Here is a 17,868-nt window from a genome sequence, read left to right on the forward strand (position 1 = left end):
TAGCCTCTGGATCCTGGAACAAACCAATACACCAGTTCAACCTCAGCACCAAATCAGGTACAAAGGACTTGATATGGCATTTTTCTCCATATCAAGTTTAAATTTCTGGAAATAGATTTTGGTTGCTAAAGATAATCACAATTATACCATAGTCATTCATTTGAGAAAAGATGAAATGTATTAAAAATATATATTTACGGGGCTTCCCTGATGGCGCAGTGGTTGAGAGTCCGCCTGCCAATACAGGGGACACGGGTTCGTGCCCCGGTCCAGGAGGATCCCACATGCCGCGGAGCGGCTGGGCCCGTGAGCCATGGCCGCTGAGCCTGCGCGTCCGGAGCCTGTGCTCCGCAGCGGGAGAGGCCACAACAGTGAGAGGCCCACGTACCGCAAAAAAAAAAAAAAAATATATATATATATATATATATAGTTTTAATAAAAAGATAAAATTATTATAGAAATAATTTGAGTGGTGAAGAATCCATTATATATTTGAAGAATAAAAATTTTTTTTCCAGTAATGTTCTCTATGTGGTTTTTATACATTCAGTTATTCAATAAAATGAGCAGAGAAAAATCAAGAGTATGTATAGAGTGGTTTTGCTTTAACTTCTGCTACATTTTTTCCTCCACCAATAACTGTAATATCTTAGGGTCTGCTAGGTTAGGTGACCCAAGTAGCAGGCCTGCTTCCACCACAATATGAATCTGCCATAGACCTCTTTCCTCTCAGCCTTGCTCGAAACTGGCAGCCTCATGTCACCAGTATATAACTGAGCGGTATTCTCAGATTTGTAATACACTGCCGTCAGAACCCAGAGAGGCTTATTAGGCATTGTGCTTCCTTATTCATAGTGAGAGATGCAAGTTGTACTAATTTGTCTTTTACTTCAGAGGGCATGTCCTAGCGTGCCCCTGGTCACTGGACACTCCTCCCCCAAAATTTTACTCATGTGGTAAGCCCCTGAATTTCATGAGTTTTATCTCACCCTCTAGAGCATATGTACTTTATCAAGGCGTCAAATTTACTAGTCACATCTTGCTCATCCCATTTGATTAACATAATCCATCAATATAGTGAACTAAGTGATTTTCTGTAGAATATCTACCTGGATTGGGTCTCTTTCAATTATAACAGAAGCAGGAGAGTTATAATGTAGGCTGTTAACATTGCTTTTTATTAATTCCATGTGAATGTGAACTGTTTCTGATCTTGTTTTTTAATAGGGATGGGAAAGCATGCACCCAACCGATCACCGATTGCATACCATGTACCCAGAGCCATGTTAATTGACTCTAGCAAGATGTCGTATCTGGCACACAGCTGTAGTCAGGGCTACTACTTGGCTGAATTTGCTTTAGTCTGCTGTCATCCTGCAGCATCTATCTAAATTTGCAGGAGCCAGAGTGGTGAATTAAATGGAGATATGATGGGGGCCACTGCTCCTACATCCTGTAAGATCTGTAAAGGTGGCAACACCCCCCACACAAATCTGAAGCTGAGGGGTCTGAAAAAAAGGAATTAGCGTAGCAGGCCTGAGACTGCTGTCCGTAGAAAGACCTGATTGCAAGGTTGGCTGGCCTCTGGGAATTTGGATCTCAGAAGGGTTTCCACCATTCCCTAACTGAGAAGAGGGGCTCTCTGTGCCTCAACAGTTTGTAGAAACTATGTGGTTTGTGCCGAGCACATTGGATAATGTGCTGATATTGGGGAATATCTTAGGCAAAGAGTACCTACATGAGCAGCCCCCAGGAAAACTTGGACACTGAATCTTTCATGAGCTTCCCTGGTAGGCAGCATTTCCTATGTGTTGTCACAATTCCATGCTACAGGCATTAAGTACTGCACTAAGACAGGACTCCTGGAAGCTTACACCTGATAGACTTTGATTCCTCAAACCGCATTTCACCATACTTCTAAGAACTGTCACATCTCCCTTTTGGAGATTTGCTCAGGAGAAACCGTGGTGCCCATGCTCCCACATCCCTCACCTTCCTCCCAGCTGTACTTCTGCTCATAGAATTATGCCTGATGCAAAGCAGGAGCTGGAAGAGATGGAGTTGGGAGAGGAAAATGTCGGACCAGTACAAGGAAACCTCAGAAGCAGAAGCCAGATACAATCTGTCATTTAAGAACCGCATGGGGGTCCATAGTAAGCACCAGTAACAGCAGTTTAAGAGGAAATGCTGAGAACTTAGCACATTCAACCATTTCACAAGTATTTTTCAAGTTTCAGGAACTGTATGCCAGAAAATGTAGGCACTAGAGAACTGATAAAGAAAAGACCAGTTCCTACCCTCAAGGAAGTTAGAGACTAGTAAGACGTTCCAAAAGTCATAATCCAGGGACACCAAGGAGTGCATTTCAGGAGGATGGGCTGCCTGATGCCTTTCTCCTCACTGTGCCCTGCTTTATTAGTAGACACACATGTGCAATAGAATTCATGCCGCAACATCTTAAAGTATAAGGGCTTCAGTCTCAGTCTCATTCATTTAATCTTTATCTTAGGCACATAAAGAAGTTTACAGACTAGCATATTTAACATCATAACCCCATCGAGTGTGCCACTTTCAAAGCCCCATACACTGTTGCGAGGGATACAAAGATGATTAGATGAAGGAATTCACAGCCTACAGGGACGCACATGTATGTAACACAAACACAGAGAAGTGGGCCACATGGCAGGACCATGGCAATTAAAGTAGGTGACTATGAAATTAATGGAGCCTCCAAGTTCCAAAATGGAACTTAAGTGTGTCAGTGTGGGCACCTTAAAAGGTTCTGTCCCAGGGCCTGGATTCTGTTAGCACCCTCCTTAGATGTGAGGGTAGGAGACCCAACCACCTGGGGAGAACCAAACAAACCTGGGTTCAATTCTCAAGCCTGTCAGTTTATTACATATGGGACCTGGGCCAAGTTACTGAGCTTCTCTATTTACACAGTGGACAGTAATACCTTCCTCACCCTGTTGTAGTGAGAATTATATTTAACTGGTTGTAAAACATAGACCATACAATGAGCTCTCCATACATTATTTTTCTCTCTTTAAATGCCATGGCAGGAGCATGGGAAAAGGAGATAAGAACAGGAAGAAGGGCAAAACACAAGAAGGGGAAAATGAACTTGATAGGGAGATAGGGAATAATAGTACGGGCAACAGTGGCCGGTTGAGCTATTTGTGCCTTAAATAAACTTTCCCTCTCTGTGGCAGCTCAAAAGCAGGCAAGGAACATTGTCCCACTGAAAGGGAAAATTTTATTTAATCGTATCCTCCCACGTCAACCCTGAAAAGTCATTTATCTTAGATATGTCTCATTCATTCATTTATTCATTCGATTTCACTTTAAACAGTGCTACTCATCATGTGGTTCAGAAACCCGTGTCCAAGTGAAGGAGCTGGCACCAGAAAGTAAATCAACTACATCACCAAGCCCACTATTTAGTCAACATGTTTTCACAGCAAGATTTTCTCCCTGAATGAAACAATGTGTTGATTTACATTGTAGAACGAGAAGCACCTTATCTCATTCTGGACTAGCTACTTTGAGTAGCACTGTCTCAGAGTACCCAGTCACTTACTAAATAGACAGTCTTTGAACTAACCTTAGCTGAGGAGTCCCCGACAGATTTGTGTCAGATAATAAATTTCCCAAATCCTTGTGGTAGAGTTTGTGCAGTTCAAAAATAACATCACATATGACTCAGCAAATCTGGCCTCATGCTTTTCAAAAGACAAGTGTTTTATCAAACAAAGATAATGAAGCATACAGGCTGTGCAGAATGCTAACCACAAATACTAGAGGTGAGCACCTTGTGGAGATGGGCGTCAGTTGCAGACTTGCCGGCAAAGTGTACTCAACATAGAATTTAATTAGAAATGAAGGGTACTGGTGCTTATAAAAGAGGTAGACTTTATAATGGTACAACGTGCTGCCAGGCTTTACAGCTGAAGGGAATGACCTCTGAAATCCTGAGGATTTAAAAAAATGTTTTGGCTGCCACTCTATGAGTGACTATGACTTGTGGGTGGGTCTTAAAAGTAGGGAATGCCTTATTGAGATGTACATTTCACCTTTCTGTGGCTGTCACCATTATCTGGACATATTTTGTTGAAAAGATAGGAAATAGTTTTAGCCAGCAATGAAATGTGGCTATCCAAAGGATCAAACTCACCAAGGCCCAGAGGGACTGGAAAATTTTAGAGTGAAATGAAAACGTATTCTATAATTTAAATCTAAAAACAGTTTCAGCAAGTTATTTTTAAATGTACCTTATAGCAAAGGCACTCTGCATGTGCCCAGAGAGGGCTATGGGAGGATTGTTTGTAAGAGCAGAAAATGGAAAGCAACCCAAATTCCACCAAGTGGTGAATCAATAAAGAAAACTATGGTGCACCCATAAGGGCAATAACAAGCAACAAGTCAAAAGAAAGAGACCAATCTATATGGATTGGCATGGAAAGAAAAGACATATTTTAAGTGAAAAAGAAATAATTTAGAAGGCAACACAAAATATCCCATTTATATAAAATTTTTTTAAAGCCACCTACAGAACAGTTTCTGAGTGTGCATGTATGTAAATATATAGGAAAAGGTATGGAAGGATATATGGCAAACTGTTAAAAGTGCCTAGTTCTAGAGAAGGGAGCATATACTTCCGGGGGGGCGGGGCCGGGGCAGTGTGAGAGAGAGAGAGAAAGGAGAGGAAGGAAAAAGGCAGGCAGGGAGGGCGGGAGAGAAAAATAAAATGTTAACAGCATTCTACAAATTTAAATCAAAACTATGCCATTTCTGAAAAACTAGTAGTTGCTTGTTACCATTACCCTCATCATCTCCTGGAGACATTGGCTAAAGTTGAATCCAAGTCTTAAATTACTACCATTTCCTGTTACTCCTGGATATTTCTAAGAACTCTCAACCCCCACCAGCTTTACTATTGCAAGTTACAGAAACCACTGTCTGGGAAGGTATGATGACAAGATTTTAGTTAGCTTGCCTGTGACTGATCACCTAGCAGAACCCCTTCATTTCCTGTTGAGAAATTTCCCATTCAGCTTTCCAACTGACTCAATACCTCAAAAAACTAAAAAACAGGACTTCAAAGTACTGCTACCTGAGAAGTATTGCACACTCTCATAGAACTTTTCACAATCTTCATAAATCCTCACATTCTGCCTTTTCTTTGTTTTGTTTCAGATATCCAGGTTCTAGAGGAGATGTTTGTCCAAGACAGAAAGTTATATTATTTTTCGGTAGTAATGATAGCTAACATTTACATGGCACCAATCTCCACTGAAAGTGCTAAAATGGTATTAACTCATTTAACCTCCCAGCAAACCTATGAGGTAGGTACTCTTATTATTCTCATTTTATAGATGAGGAAATTAGACAAGTCAGGTAACTTGCTCATGGTCTCACAGCTGGTATAATGACACATTTTCTCGCTGTTATACAGACACGTTGTCGACCCTGATCTACAACGCCAGACCCAGAGATTTCGATTCACTGAATGCTGAATTACTATTGAATATTCAAAACACCTGAAGGCCAGACTTCAATCATTCCATTCAGGAGCTCCTACTGGGGCAGTTAGAGGCTGAAGGATAAAATGTGAACTCACCCTATGTCTGAGGCTGGGGAGAGCCCATAGTGACTCATCGCCACAATCTGGATCTGTCTGATGCTACTGCCAAGCATAAACAGGGCGGCTGAGCACGCAGGGTGAAGTCACCTCACCGCATATATAGCCAAGACATTCAGGTATCCACAGCTTCCACCTGCTCGGGAGTCTGTCTAGTCACCGGGTTTCTCTCAGCTCTCAGGAAGAATGCATGGAATGAGAAAAAGATCGGTCTTAATCTCTGCAAATGCCTTACCCAGCCACTGGAACTGACGTAATTTTCTACTCCCTGTCTACTTCTATAGTTTGTAATCAAATACAAGAATATAAAAGTTAATAGCTGTTCTTTCCATTTAGCAAGCAGCACTAGACTTAGAATCTGTATTCTCTATGTGATTTGTTTCTATAAGTCTATGTTGGGAATACTTTAAAATCCATTTTAGCATACCACATGCCGTGCACTGTGTACGGCTTCAGGTATAGCTGGCTTCAGAGGTTCAAATGTTGTTGTCAGAATCTGATATCTCTCCACTCTGTTTTATTGAGCAGACTCTCTCTTCATGTCTCTTCCCAACTTCAAGTCCAAAGGCAAAATGTGTGCCTTTTTTCCAATCACTTATACAAAAGACCCAGGACTAGTTTTTTTTTTTTCTTTCTTTCCTTTTTTTTTTTTTTGTGGTACGCGGGCCTCTCACTGCTGTGGCCTCTCCCCTTGCAGAGCACAGGCTCCGGACCCGCAGGCTCAGCAGCCATGGCTCACGGGCCCAGCCGCTCCGCGGCATGTGGGATCTTCCCGGACCGGGGCACGAACCCGTGTCCCCTGCATCGGCAGGCGGACTCTCAACCACTGCGCCACCAGGGAAGCTCGTGTCTTTCTCTTTCTGACCTACTTCACTTAGTATGATCATCTCTAACTCCAACGTCCGTGCTTTTAAAGCACTTGTGACCGCCCACTCCCATTCTTCCAGCAGCTGACAGGAAACAAACCAGGCATCTTACGGGCAGTTTGATGAATCAGAGGGGGCCTTGGAAGGACAAATCACTAAGTTAATCTCCCAAAATTTTCATGTTTGTTTAGACAGTGACCATGATGGCTACTAGAGAAGATAGTTTTCTGACTCTGCTGCTCTCGGCTCCTTGACAAAAGCAGAGGAGAAGTCGTAATCCCTGATCCAAGATCTGTAAACAGCCTCTTCAAACTGCCGGGGTCACAAAGCCTTTAGATAACGTCCTCCCTGTCCTGTTTGGTTTTGTTAAGTAAGTAAGCTACACAGAAGGAAGCAGTGCTGAACATTTCCTGGACAGATTCTTTCTCTTGCTGAGGGAGACCTATATACACAAGTAATGAGAAGGCACTAAGAGGGGAAGTTTGAAGGAATTAAAACGATAGTGAGGGCGTGGTTGTCCACAATCCAACTCCAACCAAGGACAGATGAATGACGTTTGGCTGTCATTACAAGAAGCTCTGGTTGACAAATACTGTCTGGTATTTCCTTGCTGATTTCTTGCCCTCACACCACAGGCCCTAATCCCTGTGGTCCACTATGCAAATGAAAACTCCCTGAATCAGTCTGTGGGTGACTCACCAACCCCTTTTAAGCCACGTTGGGTTCAAGGCAGTGACTGCTTGGGGTAGAAGCCATGGCTCACAGACTCTGCTTCTCCTACTGGCTACTGGTCTGCTGGTTGGTGGTAACTGTGGCAGAAGGTAAGGGTTTTGTTTTTATTCTACTGTGGGTCCAGTAATTAATAAGTTGTGTGAAAAGACAAAATTTGGCTCCGTGATTATGCATATCGTGAACTGGAACTATTTACGTCAGCTTTCATCAGCCTGTGTGGTTAAAGAGAAAGAGGCTGAATTGTATCATCGGAAGGTCCTAGTCTCAGCCCTAGCTATGTGACTTTAGACACACTTAACTGTTCTGCTATCCATTTCCTCAAGTGTGAAGTGACAGCATTAATGATGTCCATTATTATGGGGGTCGTGAGGACCAAATGAGCTATCATGCAAGAAAAGCTCTTCATCCTTCAAGCACTATATGAATACTAGTTATTATTGATATAGAGCTAACAATTTCCACCCTGAATTACAGCAATGTCCACCTCTTTATATGCCCAACAGCATGGTATTTTGCCCATGGTGGGTGTTCAGTCTCTGTTTATTAACTGCTTTAATTAATCACATCTAGTCAGTTGTGTCTTGGTGCTGCGGAGGTTAGCCTAGACTTCTTTCTTTAAGGTTCTATTAGATTCAATTTCTCCCCTACTCCTTTCTCTTTCCTTTTCCCCCACTACAAAATTTCCAGATGGCCTGAGCCAGAGCATTGGTTTACAAACCCTGGGGACAGGAAAGAAAAGGGGGAGAGCCCCAGGAGTCAAACTGAGTCCTCCACCACTTGCACGTGGCCTGGGACTTTGCAGGAGCTCAGTCAGACCCTAGTCATCCCCTAGCAAGTTCCCTGCACCCATCCACCAAAGGTCACAACAGAACAGAAAGGGGCAGGGACATCAGAGGTGGTGGTGAGGCCACCAGAGATCACCTTGTCCAATCTCTGCATGAACTCAGGTGATCAGAGGGCAAGGAGACAGATTACAAAGAACACCTGCCCGATTCCCAAGACAAGACTGCAAACATCACCCGCTAAAAGTGACATCTGAAAGTGGCACCATAACACAAAACCTGACACCGGGCACCTTTCCAGAAAGTCAACCACTCTTCAGGAAACCTTGTAAATACGTAGCTAAATAAGTTATAATGAGATTAGAGGTTTATTCACATTTTTTTTAAAACACCATTAAAATGTGATTTCTGATTTAGGCTCACTCTTCCCCACTATCCCTCAGACTAGCCTCAAAGACCTTCAAATGCAGCTTCACTCTCTCCAGGCAGCCCTGGCTCCAGGCCATCACCCACTTACACATGCCCTGGCTCTGCCAGACGGGGTCATGTGTGGGTCTCCAAACCCACCCTGTTCTCTCTCTCCTCCACAGCAGCAGCTATGGTTGCCCCCGCTCCTGATTTCACCTCTGTTTATTGCAATTCTGCTTCACATGGTGACGTTTAATGTCACTATAGTATTACCTTCACATAAGGCTTTCTTAAGACACATAGCTTTCAGATTGCAATCTCTCTCTCTCTGACATCTTTGAATTCTTAGAGCAATTTGTATATCACCCGTGGTCCATACTGCATTCTGCTCTGCATTATAGATCCATGTATTTGTGGCGTCTCCCCACCTCTCGAGGGAAGGCCCCATGTCTTTATCATCTCTGCATTTGTCACAGCACGTAACAAAGTAACCTGCACACTGTTGAAACTACTAGACTTATAGCATAGGATTGAAAGAGGCCTGTGTGAACTGGTATGAACTGGGCTCCTGTGTCTTTACCTGTAAAATTAGAGATTTGGCTAAAATAGCCAGTTATTCTGTGAGTCTACAAAATGAATTAAGTTGCAGTTACTGTGAGCAAATTAATCACAGGACTTATATTTCTTTTTGGTTCGACTCTAAAGGCACCTGAGAATTTATGTGATACTCCAAGTGTAAAAGAAGAACTGCATACTTATACATCAAGTATAAAACTTACTTCTCTTAGAAATCAGGGTAGTTCACTACAAACCAGCTATTGTCTGCCCAAATAACCACAGAGTACAGATAATTATATATTTTTTAAAAAGGTCATCTCACCCTTACTTTTTTTTTTTTTAAAGTACTAGCTGTTAGCATACGATGAATTTCATGTCTAGACTATAGTAAACCCACTTAAAATTGATGTCCAAACTCCAAGCAATATTTTGGGTCTTGATTATTTTATTATCTTTTAATTTTTTAAATTTATTTTATTTTATTTTTGGCTGCATTGGGTCTTCGTTGCTGAGTGAGGGCTTTCTCTAGTTGCAGCCAGCGGGGGCTACTCTTCGTTGCGGTGCGCAGGCTTCTCTTTGCAGTGGCTTTTCTTGTTGTGGAGCACAGGTTCTAGGCGCACGGGCTTCACTAATTGTGGCTTGTGGGCTCTAGAGCACAGTCTCAGGAGTTCTGGCACACGGGCTTAGTTGCTCCACGGCACGTGGGATCTTCCCAGACCAGGGCTGGAACCCGTGTCCCCTGCATTGGCAGGTGGATTCTTAACCACTGCGCCACCCGGGAAGCCCTATCCTCTAATTTTGAATGTAAGTTATTATTGCAATTTTCCTGGGACTGGAGGGACTTCCCTGGCGGTCCAGTGGGTAAGACTCTGCACTCCCACGTCAGGGGGCACAGGTTCAACCCCTGGTGAGGGAACTAAGATCCTGTATGCCGGGCAGCGAGGCCAAAAAAAATTTTTTTTTAAATTTTTTTCTGGGACTGGAATGAAATACTGAGCTTCACAAAAATCTACAGAGAGGAACTCAGCATCTACACTCAACATCTGCCTCATTCAATTAATCAGCTATGTACTGGGCATGAGGCCAAGCCAGGGACTGTTCTGGGTACTAGGGACATAGCAATGACCAACAGAGTCAACAGGCCTTGTGTTGATGGAGGCCCAATAACAACAGCTAAGACCTACCAAATGCACGTGTCAGGCATGTTCTCAGCACTTTACAAGCCAGTGAGATAGGTAGTATTATTTTCTCCATTTTACAAATAAGGAAAAGAAGACTGGGAGAAGTTAAGGAAGCTGTCGATGGTCACACAATTATTAAACGGCAGCGCTCAGGGATCCTATGCCGTTCTGCCTCTCAAAATGTTTCCAATCTGCACTTAAATATTTGACCTACTTTGGTCTAATTATGGTTGCAAAAGAGCTCTTTGTGTTTGATATTCAGTATCTTTGGTGTCATGTCAGTATGTTACATAATGAGAAATATTTGCTTATTAATGATCACATTATCCCTGAGAGGTAGGAATCTGGTAACTTTTGAAATTATGGAAACTGAGATTTCTCTCAGTCTGTTCAAGTCCACCGTAGGCACTGGGCTAGCGGTGAGACCAGGTGTACAGAATGATCAGACAGATACTTCAGTGCAGGAGGAATACAACCGCTGAATAGTAATCACATGACTGATGAATATGATGAAAGTGGACTCACAGGGTGCTAGGGAAGCATATTGCCAGGGGCCTTAAGCCAGCCTCAAGGGAGGGAAGGCCTCCCTGAGGAAATGAGACATGATCTACCATAAACTTCTTTGGTTCTACTTCTCTCACTTCAAAGAGAACTCTACACACTTCTGAGTCTTTTTTCCCACCTATTTAAGCCACTGGAATCTGACTCGGTTTCCTCCATTCCACAAAAACTACTTCAAAAAAATCATCCATGGCTCTGGGCTTTTAAAAATCTGGTTCCAGATGCCTAGAGCACCATTGTCAGGAGGATTTGGAGAATAGCCTCAGTTTTAAGAAGTAGAAAAAGCACAAGGGGTGGGTGTTTTTAAAAACTGGAGTTCAGCTTACTGAGTGGCAGAGCCCAAGACCTAGCTAAGCCTGATCTGATAGCAAAATGTCAAGATGGAGCTTAAGGATAAGGCTAGCTTCAGACTTCCCTGGTGGCACAGTGGTTAAGAATCCTCCTGCCAATGTATGGGACACGGGTTCGAGCCCTGGCCCAGGAAGATCCCACATTCCGCGGAGCAACTAAGCCCGTGCGCCACAACTACTGAGCCTGCGCTCTAGAGCCCGCGAGCCACAACTACTGAAGCCCGCATGCCTAGAGTCCATGCTCTGCAACAAAAGAAGCCACCACGATGAGAATCCCGCGCACCACAACGAAGAGTAGCCCCTGCTCGCCGCAACTAGAGAAAGCCCGTGCATAGCAACGAAGACCCAACGCAGCTAATAATATATAAATTTTTTTTTAAATTTAAGAATAAGGCTAGCTTCTCCCCTAGTGACTGGATTCTCAGCAGAAAGTTTTCATGTTACAAAGGTTCAGAATTGATCTGATTGTGTAGAGGAAAGAATGAGTAATATGGGATTTAATCATCTTCTGTAGTTTGAAATGTCTTAATTTAGTTTCAGCCATAAGATTTTAATACTCAGTAGCCTGGGTGGGTATGGGAGAAAGGGTCAGTATTTAATTCAAGAAACAGACACCCATTCAAGCTGGCTTAAAAGAAAATGAATAGAGCTGGAGGTGGGGTGATTATTATATTTCCAAGGACCTTAAGTACAGCCAGCCCTCAAAAAGACCAGCCCTGAGAAATTCAAGAGTCAAGGTTACTCTCATCATCACTCTGTTACCACAGAGACACTTGTTTCTTTTTCTCTTTGAGAGGCTTTCCCCATTTTACAGCTATGGAAATATTGGTTTCTCTGTTTATTCAACATTCAACTGGCCAATACCTGACACTCCAGCCCCCGCCCTACCACTTGCAGTAACATCTTCCACTAGCTGTGTCTCTGTTGAAATTCTTGAGTGAGAATCTGATTGGTCACTGGCCAGCCAATGAATGAGTTGAGTGTCTAACAACAGTCCAATCAGCCATAGCCAAAGGAGTGTAGTACTGACCTTTCCAGGTATTATGGGTGAAACAATCTCTAGAAGGGGCTATGAATAAGCAGACCCAGTATAACCAAGAAACCTGAATTCAGCTGTTTTAAAGGTGAGGGGAATCTAGCTCTCACCTTACTGTGAGGAATTCATTTTTCCATCATTCACACTCAGCAACCCTTTCCAGGCCTGTTTTGGTAAGTCTCTAAGGGAGTGAAGAAATAATTTCCTAAAGGAAAGCTTGCTTTTTCGCAGCCAGTTTGATTGTATGATACAGCTAGAGGGAAGACCTTGACACTGGAGGTTGATCCAAATTTCTTCTCAGAAATTAATGTCATCCTGGTCCTCAGTGCTCATTCCCCTGGAGCAAGTAGATGTTCCCTGCCTTCCTCTTCAGGGAATGATTTCACTGCTGGGGAAGTGAAGCAGGCCTTTTCTTTACATTACTTTTTTTCCATCAAATTTTCTTTCTTTATGTATAATTTATGCACAATAAAATGCACAAATCTTAAGGGTATATATTGATCACATTTTAGATATGTGTGTGTGTATACATATGTGTGTACATTTGTATTTTTGTGTCTATAGGTATGTATGTGTAAATATAAATGTGTGTGTGTGTATATCTATCTCCATATTCATGTAACAACCACCCAGATCGAGATCTAAAGAATTCACTGGTTACTTTTTCCACTAAATAACACCTATGCTAACCCTAAGCTAACTATTTTTGACTTTTTTTTTTTTACCATAGATTAGTTTTGCTTGTTCTTGAACTTCATAAAAATGGAATCTTACAGTATGTATTCTTTTGTGTCTAACTTCTTTGCTCAACATAACATCACAGGATACATCCATGTTGTTGTATTAGTAATTCTTCCTTTTCATTGCTGAGTATTCTTTCATTGTATGAATACACAGTTTGTTTATCCATTCTCCTATTGATGGACACTGGCATTGTTAGCAGGTTTGGGTTAATGTTAATAAGACTGTTGTGAACGTTCTTGAACTAGTCTTTTGTAGATATAAGCACTCATTTCTCTTGGGTAAATTCCGAGTGGAATTTCTGGGTCATAAGGAGTGTCCGTGTCTCATTTTACTGGGCTGGGCAGTTCTCTCCAACATGCTTTGAGACTCTAGAATTCTCTCTTCCCCTCTTTCTCCCCTGCCTCCACCTGAAGACTCTCCCCTCTGCTCGTGTCATCAGGCCTGTTTCCTGACTTGCGCTTTTCTCCCCACAGGACAGGAAGAGGTATTCACCCCTCCTGGAGACTCACAAAATAATGCAGAGCCTACGGACTGCCAGATCTTTACACTTACCCCTCCTCCCACCACAAGGAACCCAGTGACGAGGATCCAGCCCATCACCAGGACACCCAGGTGTCCCTTCCATTTTTTCCCACCACAAAGGCCCAGAGTCCACATTAGGTTCCCATACAGACCTTTCCTCCCTCCGATGTGCTACCACCATTTTCAGTTCCATCCATTTTTTCGGCCGCACAGTCGCCTTCCTCCTTATTATTATTTCCCCAGAAGAAGACTCTGGAGAGGAAGCTCCTCTGAGGAAAGCAGAGAAAAGAGAGAAGCACCAAACGTGCTGAAGTAAAAGAAGCCAAGGCCTCAGGAAAGACTAGAAAAAGATTTCTGTTTTCAGTGACTAAACTAAAACTATTGGACTGGAAAATTAAGCATCGGTGATATCTCATTGTGGTTTTGATCTGCATTTCCCTGATGATTAGTGATTTTGAGCCTTTTCATGTGCCTGTTGGCCATCTGCATGTCTTCTTTGGAAAAATGTCTATTCAGTTCTGCCCATTTTTTAATCAAGTTGTTTGTTTTTTTGATGTTGAATTGTATGAATGCTCAGGTACTTTTATACGTAAGAAAAAAATAAAGAAAACCACTTCTTTCCTTTTTCAAGCACAGAGCGTATTTGACTAATTTTTATAATAAAGTGTAAGTAAATATCAGGTTCCAATAGGAACTTCCTTGTTCTAAACAGCAGAAGGACCACAGCATTGAGGAGTGGGAGGTACAAACGAGCAGACACAACTGGAGCAGTGTATTTGGGGCAATAAATTCTGTATACCTGAGCAACTCCTAGAGTTATCACCAGGTCAAAGCACTGAGTCATCATAAAACAGCTCTAAACTGGAAACAGCATGAATGTCCACCAACAGTAGAAAGGGTAAATAATGATCATCTCATATCCTAGAATACAACACAGCCATGAAAAACAGCAGATCGCTGCTTCACACAACAACATAAATGAATCTCACAATTTCGTGTTGAGTGAAAGAAGCCAAACACAAAAGAATACATACAGTAAGATTCCATTTATATGAAATTCAGGAACAAGCAAAACCAACCCATGGTGATGTGATAGAGGGCAGAATAGTGATGACTTCTGAGGGGATATTGGCTGAGTAAGGGCAAGAGGGAGCCTGCTGGGACCTGAAAATATTCCATTTCTTAATCTGGGTGATGGTTACACAGGGTATACACATTTCTAAAAATTCACCAAGCTGTATGTTTAAGATTTATGTATTTTACAATATGTAAATTATCTATCAATTGAAAACGTTTTAAATGCTGCAGTGCAGAGGAAATCAGTAAAGGTATGCTAATTATAACTGTAGATTTAATTTGTTAAACAAGCTTTCAAATATTTCATTGACTGGTAGTTGGCAAGGTTATATTAAGTAATATTTCACTGATAAGTCAGACATAGAAAGACAAATACTGTATAATATCACTTATATGTGGAATCTAAAAAAGCCAAATTCACAGAGAGTACAGTGACTGGGAGAGGTGGAGAAATGGGGAGATATTGGTCAAAAGGCACAAACTTCCACTTCTAAGATTAACAAGTCCTAGGGATCTAATGTACAGTGTGGTGATTATAGCTAATAATACTCTATTATATATTTAAAAGTTGCTAAAAGAGTAGATCCTGAATGTTCTCATCACAAAAAAGAGATGGTAATTGTGTAATGGGATGGAGGTGGTAGCTAGTGCTTTGGTGGTGACCGTTTTGCAACAGGTAAGTGTTACAAAATCAACACGTTGTACACCTTAAACTTACACAATGTAATACATCAATTACATCTCAATAAAGCGGGGAGGGGGAGGCACTATTTCACTGAAATATCACCTCATAACAGTAAGCAGAAGGGACTTCCCTGGTGGCGCAGTGGATAAGACTCCATGCTTCCAATGCAGGGGACCCAGGTTCTGATCCATGGTCAGGGAATTAGATCCCACATGCTGTGACTAAGAGTTCACATGCCACAACTAAGGAACCTGCGTGCCGCAACTAAGGAACCTGTGCACCGCAACTAAGACCCAGCGCCACCAAATAAATAAATACTAAAAAAAAAAAATAACAGTAAGCAGAAGACTTTGCATATTTTTTAGCACGAAGCCATATGTATTTGTCTTTCCCAACTAAGGCAAATTTAAACCAGAAATTTTTTACAGCCTCAAATATAACCCTATAGTTGGCTATCAAAAGAACCAGAAAAAGAGAGAAACACACATTCTGAACAGAAGATATCTCCCACAATGTTGACATTGGAAATTTACGATAAGCATGAATTGGACAGTAGCAGTTCAATGATTTGTGTAGAAGGGGCCATCTCTACTAATACATCTGAAACCTCTTGACACAGATGTCCAGGTCCTTAACAGTGGCCTGCATGACTCGGCCTCCCCACGCCTCATCCCCAGCCTCTTCCTCTCTGACCTCATCTCACACTACTCTTTTCCCTTCTCACTCCACTCCAGACACACTGCCCTCCTTGCTGGTCCTCACACCAAACGCACTCCCTCCTGAGGACCTGTGCCCTGGCGGTCCCTCTGGCTACGGTGCCTTTGACCCAGATAATACAGGTTATCCATAGGGGTCCTCCCCTCACTCCTTTCAGGACCTTCATAAAATGCCACCTCTCAGTTCCTGGCCACCCGAATTAAATGTGCATGCACAGACCTACTTCCTCTTCCCATTCCTGGCTTTATTTTTATCCCTAGCATGAATCACATTCAGTCATTCTATATGTATTCATAGTTACCTCTTTTATTATTTGTCTTTCACATCAGAAAGTAAGCTCTTTAAAAGCAGTGATTTGTATCTATTGTGTTCATTCCTTTATCTCCAGGACTTAAAACAATCCTTGCATATAGTAGGGATTCAATAAATATTTGTTAAATAAATGAACTTTTAAGGCTCCTGGTATTTTAACCCTATTTGCTTCCAAATCAATTCCCACATGTCAGAGGAAGTCTCAGGATTTTAAAATCTTCTCCAGCAAAAAAAGAACTTCTATTGAGGAGAGAAAGATAAGGTATAAACATCTCTCTCAAATAAAACAGTTCCTGACCACTGGTGCATGCTTTCAAACTTCTTCGAAGAATTTTAACATGAGTCTTTCTCTTTTCAGTACTGATAAATTTTTTCCCTTTCAGTAGTTCATTAGAAAATAGGTCAGAATGGTAACCAGAGACAGAGAATGCTCCAATTTAATTGCTCACTTAATTTTGTAATTTTTTCAGGCTTTTATTAGTAGAATCTATCACTTTTTTCAAAATCTGAGTCCAATCCTCTTTGTAAAATCTCTCCAGGCTAGGTGAAGACATACAGATTTCCTGGGAAAGCTATTATCTGAGATGCCTCTTCAAACTGTTATTCTTTAAATATCTGTTCAACAAGCAAGGAGAAACTGATTTTCTGACAACAAAATTTATAGATATCTTGGCTTATGTTCTAAATAGGTGATTTATTACATGTTCTGCACATAGTAAACACTTTACCTTTTTCTGGAAAAATCTTTCACCATGTTCCTTCACTTGGGGAATTAGATGCCCACCATCACTCAGAATAGAGGTAGATTTCATATAGTCATAGAGTTGTGTGTAAAATGTGTCTTAAGTTTCTGTTTCCATGCTGGCAAAGTATTTCTCTTTTCCTATAGCCTCTTTTCAGTTTTCATTGGTGATTTATTTTTTCAAATCAACATGTTGAGAGGTATATTGAGGACTTTATTTTTAGACACATAATAGATAACTTGTTTCCCCTAAACAACATGCCCTACACTTTTGTAAATTCAGAACTCCAGTGCACTGACTGCTGACTTAACATACATCTTAGCTGACTGATACCAAGGTTGGAAATGTGCCTCAGGCTGTACCATGCGGACTCCCTATGCTGCATTCCAATATAATCAAGAAAAGTGGCCAGAGCCACAGTGTGGACTAATTTTCCAATTTCCATTCATTGTGAGCATCAACTTACATTTTGCTGCTTGTAAATCACACTTGAAAACCATATTTCCGATTCATTCCAAAGATGTTCAGCGCCCTTTTGTTGGATTAGCTCTCTTGGAAGTAGCCTGATCAGCCTTCCTGCCACTCTGCATTTGCCCATCCGCTCCCATTTCATCGTTGTGAGGCAAATTTACTTTCATAACTCTTCAGGTTTTTTCTCTTTTACTCAGGATTCTCAGTGAAGTCCACAGCTCCTCCTCATTGCCCCCACGCTCCCACCAGCCTAGCTCTCCTCCAGCCACTGGTTCTGCCTTGCTGACCTCTGAGTCACCAGCCACCTGCTGACAGTAGGGGAGCCCTGATCCAATCAGAGAGATAAACGCCACGTGCGTTGGGTCTCCTCCGCTCCCACTCTGCTTCCTAAACCTTTTAAGACCGGACTAACAGAGAGTTTAACTATCAATGTCCACCAGGGCGCGCCCCTCCACGGCCGGCACCATCTGATGGCCCGTCTA

At 42.1% G+C, this 17,868-nt stretch overlaps 1 protein-coding gene across 1 annotated transcript; it reads left to right on the forward strand.

Moving 5' to 3' along the window:
- Positions 1 to 7,210: 7,210 nt before the first annotated feature.
- Positions 7,211 to 13,697, forward strand: ODAPH (odontogenesis associated phosphoprotein; the record flags this gene model as incomplete). The annotated part of the gene is made up of 2 exons (XM_082838257.1): positions 7,211 to 7,328; positions 13,333 to 13,697. The coding sequence occupies exons 1-2, from the start codon at positions 7,262 to 7,264 to the stop codon at positions 13,695 to 13,697; spliced, it is 432 nt and encodes a 143-aa protein (XP_082694383.1). The 5' UTR covers positions 7,211 to 7,261.
- Between the last annotated feature and the right edge of the window lie 4,171 nt (positions 13,698 to 17,868).

This window comes from Leucopleurus acutus (genome assembly GCF_964270905.1).
Source record: "Leucopleurus acutus genome assembly, chromosome: 4".
Classification (NCBI taxonomy): Eukaryota; Metazoa; Chordata; class Mammalia; order Artiodactyla; family Delphinidae; genus Leucopleurus; species Leucopleurus acutus.